Raw genomic sequence first — 9145 nt, 5'->3', positions numbered from 1 at the left:
CTGCACTCCAAATATATTTCTTTTCTAAACTAAAAATTATCTCCCAAGGGCAATAGCATCTTCTATGAATACCAAAACTTTTGAAAATCATAAAAATGTTTTGTATATTTTCTCAATGATCAGATTTTCTAATTTGCCTGACACCTCTCTCCTTTCCCAGTCTGCCCTCATCCCTGAGCCAAACACACATCAATACCTTCTTAGCAGCAACCCAGTTCTATATATTCTATAATCATTAAACTTGAAATGTATTTCTTTTTCTTGTTGGTGTAGATGTGATGTGATGTGTGTGTGTATGTGTGTGTGTGTCTGTGTGTGTCTGTGTGTGTCTGTGTGTGTCTGTGTGTAATCCTAAAGCCTATAATCTTGAATTTCAAACTTAAAGTCAACGCTGAGACAAAATATGCTATTCTGTGGGTTTTTTGGCACTAATTATAAATACACACACACACACACACACACACACACACACACACACACACATATTTAAAGAGAAAAAGCGTTCCTCTGAACACATTCAGTGAGAATGCTTGAGGTTCTGCATGTAGAAAATAGGTCTGAGTGTCCCAGCTAGAAGTAGCTAGAAGTGCATTGGGAATGAAGTTGAATGACCTTTACCTCTGTTTTGGCTTCAATATCTACGTTGTACTCCAGGAGCATCTTTACAATTGCTATGCTGCCCCTGGAAATGGCATGGTGAAAGGCTGTATTCCCACTGTAATCCATCAAATTTGGATTAGCATTGTGCCTGAGCAATACACAAACACAATGTGTGTTGTCCCGCTGCGCAGCCTGTGGAAATTGTACAAAGAAATACATCTTCACTTCAAGGAAGCCAAGGGAGACATTTCTACAATGGCACTGAATAGTTTCTCTGAAATCAGACAGAGTTTTAGTTATTCATATTTTCCCTCCATTTTGACACAAGGTCTTCTTAAATACTCCAGGCTTGACTCATTTAATGATCTCCCCACCACATCTTTTTCCAAGTGGTAGAATTAAGGGGTTCTACCAACCCACCTAGATGTTCTAAGCACTCAGGTCTGTGCTGGTTGGCTGTCACAATGCAGAGATTGCTTGTTTGCTTAGATTTTGTTCTTTTTGCCAATGTGATACATGCTTAATACACCTGGAAAGATCCTCACTTGAGGAATTGGACTGGCCTCTGGGGCACTGTGTGGAACTATTTTTTTTTATTTAGACAGAAGTAGGAAAGCCCAAGGTCTTGTGGTAGGGGCATGCCTGAGTTCAAAGTTGTATAAAAAAAAGCTGACCAAACCTGTGTAAAAGCCATGGAAAGCTGCATTCTCCCCTGATCTCTAGTTTAGTTCTTCCCCCCAGTTCCTGATTTGAGTTCCTGACCAGGTTTCCCATGAGGATCAACTGGGATGAATAAATGTAAGCTAAATAACTTTTTCCTCTCCTGAGTAAGTTTTGGTCTGTGTTTTCTCACAACAACAGAAACCAAACAAGGACACCTCTAATCCATTTCATACCAAAACAGATGGCCAATAGCTACCTTAATCAACGGTGTGCAGCCTTCATCATCCTGGATGTTAATGTTGGACTTATTTTCTAATAACAGTGTCACTACATCTGGATGGTTGTGGGCACTCGCATAATGCAGCGATGTCCTGCAAATTGAAAACACATTTAGCAACATCTCTGAATTCCCAGTAAGACTATCATCACCTGTAAGTACTACATAATATGAAGGTGATTTCTATCTGATGGAAGAAAGTAACTACAATGTTCTTATTTATTGAGGTCTACTCGAATGTTCATTTACTGTGCTAGGGATATGGTACATGACTCTTCCTATTTAAGGCAGGTGTTCTATCCTGACCTTCTTCGCTGCTCAAAGCAGCCTGTCTGAATCCTAGAAAAGTTCCCAAATTGATCTCAGCTTGAATTTAAATCATACTCTAATATCTGGAACTTACTAGTTACTCCTCGGTATTTTCAGGAGCTCCATGACTCCATGTCCCCATCCAAGGGATGAACATTAAACATATCTTAATAGGGGCTACTCTGATGTTTCAGTTCGAATGGGGAAGAAATCTGCTACAACACTACAAGCATTTCCAGCTCCTGAGAGCTCAGCATTTCCTGATCATGGTAATGATTTCTCTTCCTAGTGATAACAAACAGAACTATTCTGTGAGAGAAAAACAGGATTTTATCAGCAGTACACATAAAAAAATTCATATAAAAGAAGTTTACATTTCTTAATCCTCCTATCTTATCTATTGTGGTTACCTTCATTTTCATTCACATTTTACCCTCTCTAAGAATGGAAGGTCATTTATCCTTTTTATTATTTTACAACTATAATTAGCAATACTTTTAGCACTTTACAAAATTAAAGGTAATTATCATGCAACCCATTGTGGCCTACATTAAACAAAATATGTCACAATCAACAGGTAAGTGGCAATTTTACCGGTCACTTGCATCTATGTACATTTTTAACAGTGAACAAAATATAAGCCCTCAGTCCTCAATACTTTCTTTTATTTTTATTTTCACATTTCATTTTTTATGCCCATATGTAACACTTCTATACTCGGTATAGAAACCAGGACCTCATGCTTTGCCGTATATTGATCAATGTGCCCATGGACTCACACCAAAATCAGGTAAATATTGCTACAAGGTAATAACCTATGGTGGCATAGCTGCCTTGCTTGAGATTCATAGAGGTTCAGTAAAATGAAAGAAGGGTTCCAAAGAGTAATGTTCATTTCATGTTATATTTAAATTTATAGAATGTAAGGAAGCTTGACTGGGCAGAGAAATGAAGTTTTACAAATGGGAAGATCTTGAGAGATATTAGAACGTGTATTCTACACAGGGGATATCTAAGTTACATGTGGGGAATAAATGGACTGACAGAATGAAAAATTACCATTGGACAATTCAGTGTTTTTAAAGAAAATATTCAATGAACAGAAGAATATTTTAAAACTAAACTTCATTCTTGTATTCTTTATATGAAGCTCCACCTTAAAGACTAATTAACATCTTAGAATAACAAAATGATCAAGAAGCATGTGAACTAGGGAAAATATGCTGGTGTGTCATCGATTCCCCTTCAACCATAAAGACAGGATATAAGAATGAGGTGCTAACCTTTAAAAGTCTTGGAAAAATCAGGAATTCAAAGCTTACTATAAACATAGGAAAAGCAATATACAGCAAACCAATAGCCTACATCAAACTAAATTGAGAGAAAGTTGAAGGAATACCACTAAAATCAGGGAGTAGTCAAGGATGCCCCCTTAAACAAATTCAGCAAAGTGGCTGGATACAAAATTAACTCAAACAAATCAGTAGCCTTTCTCTATTCAAAGGATGAATAGGCTAAGAAAGGAATTAGGGAAACAACACCTTCAGAATAATCACAAATAAAATAAAATAACCCAGTGTGACTCTAACCAAGCAAGTGAAAATCCTGTTCGGTAAGAACTTCAAGTCTCTGAAGAAAGAATAGAAGATCTCATAAGATGGAAAGATCTCCCATTCTCACAGATTGGCAGGATTAACATTATAAAATTGGCCATCTGTCCAAAAGCAATCTACTGATTCGACGAAATCTCCATCAAAATTCTAACTCCATTCCCAATGGAGGTAGAAAGAGCGATTTGGAAATTCACTTGCATTAACAAAAAAACAGGATCCTGAGAACTATACTCAACAAGAAAAAAAAATTCTGGGGGAATCACCCTCCCTAACCTTAAGCTGTATTACAGAGCAATAGTGATAAAAATGTTATGATACTGGTACAGCGATAGGCAAGTAGATCAATGGAATAGAATAGGAGACCCAGAAATGAACCCATACACCTACCTATGGTCACTTGATTTTTAACAAAAGAACTAAAACCATCTAGTGGGAAAAAGATAGCTTTTTCAACAACTGGTGCTGAATCAACTGGCACTCAGCATGTAGACTGCAAATCAAACCTTTCTTATCACCCTGTACACAGTTAAAATCCAAGCAAATCAAGGATCTCCACATAAAACCAGATATACTCAACTTAAAAGAAGAAAACATGGGGAAGAGCCTAGAATACATGAGCCTGGAATACTTGGGAAAATTTCCTGAACAGAACAGCAATAGTTTATTCTCCAAGATCAAGAATCAACAAATGGGACCTCATCAAATTGCAAAGCTTCTGTAAGGCAAAGAGTACTGTCATTAGAAAAAAATGGCTACTAACAGATTGGAAAAGATTTTTATGAATCCTACATCTGATAGAAGGCTTACAACCAATATACACATAGAATTCAAATAGTTGGACTCCAGAGAATCAAATTACTCTATTACAAAATGGGGAGCAGAGCTAAACAAAGAATTCTCAATTGAGGAATATCAAATGGCCAAAAAGAACCTAAAGGACTGGTCAACATCTTTAGTCATCAGAGAAAATGCAAATCAGTACCACCCTGTGATTCAACGCCACACCAGTCAGAATGGCTAAGATCAAAACTCAGGCAACAGAGGTAGGCGAGGATTTGGAGAAGGAGGAACACTCCTCCTTTGTAGGTGGGAGAGCAAGCTGGGACAACTCTGGAAATCTGTTTGGAGGACCCAGCTTTACACACTCCTGTGCATATACACAAAAAGGGCTCCAACATAAAACAAAGAAACATATTCCATTACATTCACAACAGCCTTATTTACAATAGCCAGGAGCTGGAGAGAACCCAGATATCCGTTCATCTAAAGAGTTCACATGGAAAGACCCCTGGCTTCAACTGCATATGTAGCAGAGGATGGCCTTGTTGGGCACCAATAAGAGGAGAAGCTCGTGGTCCTGCCAAGGCTCTAGCCCCAGTGGAACGGAATGCTAAGGCAGGGAATCCGGAAGGAGTGGGCAAACGGGTGGGGGTGAACCCTCATATAAGAGGAGGAGGGACGATGAGCAAGGGGGTTCATGGTAAGAACCCACACACACACAGAGAAAAAGGAATGAGGGGCTGGGGTAGTTGTTAAAACTCAACTGGTAAAGCATTTGTCCTGAAAACCTGACTGCTGATCTTGGGATAAGGGGATCCGCAAAGCTCACTTGCCTACAAGTGTGAGGATCAGTGTGCTCCAAGACAGTAAATAAAGCACACCATGGACTTGCTTGAGTGGAGTCTCCAGAACAGAGGGACGATGGGCTGGAACCCACAGGGAGGCCTGCTTGCCTGAGCTCAGGCCTTAGAACCCCATGGTGGTACAACATAACTAGCAGTCGACATTGTCTCTGACCACCACACCCTAAGCTCCACACGTGTGGGGCACAGGAAGTGAGATGAGGACAATCTCTGTCCTTCACATGTGTATCGATGTAAAAACAACAGTACAGAAGGTGATTACATGGGAGCATGGTCACAGTTCCAGTTCTAAATGTCTTTGATCCATTATTATTTTATACTATATTATTATATTGTATCATATACATTATATTATATTATACATTATTATATTGCATCATATTATGTATTAAGAAAGTCGTCATAGAATCAGGGGGAGTGGGAAGTGGGATGGAAGAGGCAGGACAGGATATAACATTGAAATGTAAATGTATGAACTATCTAATAAAAATGAAAAAACAGAAAACAACAACAACAACAAAGAAGAAAGAAAATCTAGATAGGGGTCTTGGCAATAACAGCTCTAGTTTTGTTTAGTAGAGAACTCAGTTTGATTGCTAAGACACACAGGGCAGCTCACAACTGTCTATAGCTGCAGTTCCAGGGGATCCTGCACCAGGTTCTATCACAATGGTACACAGAAAATACACAGAGGCAAATCAACGGTATTTATGTGTGTGAGTGTGTGTGTGTCTTTTTGTATGTTTACAAAGTGTAAGGGTTAACATAAGAATAAAACTATGTAGTTTCATTAAGGCCTAGGAGCTGCTGTTCCACAGTGTGGAGGTCTCATACGACTAAGAGCATTTAGCAGGTATAAAACCCAGGGGTCCCCAGTGAAAATGAGCCTATGTATGACCACTCTCTACCCTCAGATTGTAGCCCTGGAAGTTGATTTGTCTTCCTCCTTAGCCCTGAGTGTCCCTAACAGTTCCTACCCTCCTCCTTTTACTCCCCTCATCAATTTGAAGCCCCATTACCTGCCCCTCCAATCAGATTCATCCACATGATGATGACACTCATGGATCATACTTTCAATTTTCTCCACGTCCCCAACACAGGCCGCTCTTTGTAATCGACCCACGGGATCATACCCAATCAGATAGAGGGGAAATTTCGTCGTTTTCTTTTGACGCAGGCATCCAAAACCAGGACAGGAGCGCCACAGACGGGTGTACCAGCGTCCCCTTCTGGGGAACTTCAATGCCAGAGCATCATATTCAAAATCTTCCTCCATTATGGAGCGCTAGGGCCGCCCAGGACCTTCTTACCCTCTCTTCCCTCCCATTTAGCTAATCTCCACCTCCCAAATTATACGATAAGAGTTTGCTAAAATCACCAATTCTTGCCAAAGAAGTGTAGGCAAGACCTGCTCGTTCAGGGTTAACTGAACTATACTTCATCACCTAGTAACACAGCTGCACTGGCACCACCATAGTGACATGCTCTGAGCTCACAATGGAGCTGGCTTACGGACTGTACCCTATGCTTATGCTCCATGTGTGCCCCCCTCAGACTCCACTGTTAGGAGCCCAGCCCCCTCAGTGCTTGTTCAAAGCTCTGTCAATGTTGACGCTGAAGTAGATCTATTTGCATGGCCTTCAAAGGGAGTACTGAGGGCAGTTAGGGCAGCCATTGCAATCTGTAACCCTAAGACTGGCCTGATGGACCTAAAAAAATCATCCTGATTTGGCAAACCCAGACCCAAAACAACAAACATTTCATGTGTCTGCTGTTAAGGATGTTAGGTTTTAAGTATCTGATATGAGAACTACAATCTGGATAACCACACAGGATTCCTGACTATCTACTAGGGAACTAGGGAGCAGAAGAATATCGCCCCAGGAAGAGGAAGGAGTGTATAGTGTTGGGAAGAGATAAAAGCTAGAATAGGAGGGGTTAATGAGAGGGAACCGGGAGAAATGGGTAGAGGCAAAGGGTACACACTTCTACCTCCCTCGCATTTTTCAAGCCCCTTTACCCTCCTTTCATATTCATCAACATGATGTTGACTGGAGTTGATCACTCTCTCCAGTGTATCCTGGTCACCTGCTGGCTGCATGTTGGAATGGGCATACAGATTCATACTTGATAAGGAAGAGGGTCAGTTTCTTTTTCTTATCCAGGCACCCACAGCCCTGGCATGCAAGCCTAGGTAAAGTAGGAAATAAGGGGAGGGACAACAAACACTAAAGTCCCTTTGAAAAAATTAAATGGAAATCTGCTACTCTATTAGCTTCCTATATGTATGGAATACATATGGAGCCAAAAACTAACATGACACGAGGCTCCACTTAGACATCTTGTGCCACCAAGTTACAAATCCAGCAACAGGAATGGGTGACAACCTGTTGAGTCATTACCCAAAGGGTCCTATAGAAAACCTTGACCATCACAAGCCAGTGCCAAGACTATTGGTTGCTCTACACAATCTGATGTTCAGGACTGACTTCTGAAGATAACATTTCTGTCATCACAGGGGGGGGAGGGATAGGTTGAGCCGGGGTCTAACTAGACTCTTCACACTACTAACCAGAGTTCATAATACTGGAAGGTAACCTGTCTGCTACTGGAGGGCAAAGGTAATCCTCAACATCAGTCAGCTTCAAACCCTGAAACCTACAGTAACACCTACAAAGAAGCTCAAAGGCATCTTCAAATCTAATTATAGGCGATCTAGAACTCTCATATCTTCACAGGCCCAGACATACATATAGTGCACACACAGACACGTAGGCAAAACATTCATACATGTGAAAGAAGCATTATCTTTCAATAATAACATGTTTACAGGTATGTAATACACTTATGCAGCAAATTCATCTTTTTCAAGTATATAATCTAGGAGTGCATTCTTACTATGTCATTAAATTATGCATCCCTTATACTATTGGTTTTAAAAATATTTTAAGTTTGAGAAAACTCTGTGGCCATTAGAAGGTACTCTTTATTCCTCCAGATCCTACCCCCTATCAACTTGTTAGGCACCAGCTCAGCCTATCCCTCTTTAATGACAGAAGTGTTACTTTAAGTATAGGAACTTAAGATCAGGATGTGTAGAGCACACCATAGCCCATGATGTGCCTGGGTTTCATGGATGCTTTGAGTTAAGGAGTAAACTGGCTGCAATCCAATCTAACATTTGGTCTCATTCGGTTGGTTTTTGGTGTAGATGTTGTCGTCGTTGTTGTTGTCGTTGTTGTTGTTGCTGCTGCTGCTGCTGCTGCTGTTGCTTCTGACATTGTTTGATAGATTGATTGGTTTTTTGGTGTCTGGTTTTTTGAGGTTTTTGTTTGTTTAAGTGATTCCTTGTGTGAGTGATTGGTTGATTTTCAAGAAAGTTTGTCTCTGCCCACTCCCTTTCTCTCTCTCTCTCTCTCTCCCTCTCTCTCTCCCTCTCTCTCTCTCTCTCTCTGTGTGTGTGTGTGTGTGTGTGTGTGTGTGTGTGTGTGTGTGTTTGAGTGTGTGTAGCTCTGGCTCTCCTGAATCTACCTCTGTAGACTAGGCTGGCCTCAAACTCGTGAAAATCTACATGCCTCTGCTTCCTGAGTGCTGGGATAAATTTCTATGCCCCCACCAACCAGGTCATTTTGCGTATTTAACAAAAATGAAGTCATCTAATATAGAAATATCCCCTTTCTTGGTCATTAAATAATAGCTTCTTTTATCATAAGATACTGTCAATGCCTCTGTCCATCTCTAGAGACTAGTCCATTGTATCAATATGATAAACTCTGTTTACCCATTCATCATGCTGGACCATTTGGGGTTCTCTCTTTTGTCTTTTACACTTAGCAGGGCAATTATACATCAATCACAAAAAAATGAGCTTCAGACTTGCCCTCAGGACAATGTGATGGATAAGATACCTCTACTGTGATTCACTTTTCCCAGATTATATCCACATTTTGTAGAGTTGCTTAAAATCAACCAGCATCCTAGCCTCCAAGGCTCCAGTGCTGCTGTTGAGCAGAGTCAGAGAGGATGGAAGAGTGAATTTT

The 9145-nt window shown here is 40.5% G+C and overlaps 1 protein-coding gene across 1 annotated transcript in view; it reads right to left on the bottom strand.

Annotated features, from left to right (window-relative positions):
- Nucleotides 1-6492, bottom strand: part of LOC134482487 (ankyrin repeat domain-containing protein 7-like) — a 23374-nt gene extending 16882 nt beyond the window's left edge. The window contains exons 1-3 of the mRNA XM_087589354.1: nucleotides 6125-6492; nucleotides 1520-1634; nucleotides 619-792 (exon numbers count right to left, since the gene is read on the bottom strand). Coding sequence (XP_087445480.1) covers nucleotides 619-792; nucleotides 1520-1634; nucleotides 6125-6381 — 546 coding nt within the window. The 5' untranslated portion in view covers nucleotides 6382-6492. The remainder of the gene's footprint in view (nucleotides 1-618; nucleotides 793-1519; nucleotides 1635-6124) is intronic.
- Nucleotides 6493-9145: the final 2653 nt, after the last annotated feature.

Source organism: Rattus norvegicus, chromosome 16 (genome assembly GCF_021556685.1).
Source record: "Rattus norvegicus strain SHRSP/BbbUtx chromosome 16, alternate assembly SHRSP_T2T, whole genome shotgun sequence".
NCBI classification, from domain to species: Eukaryota; Metazoa; Chordata; class Mammalia; order Rodentia; family Muridae; genus Rattus; species Rattus norvegicus.
This window is presented reverse-complemented; position numbering and strand designations above follow the sequence as displayed.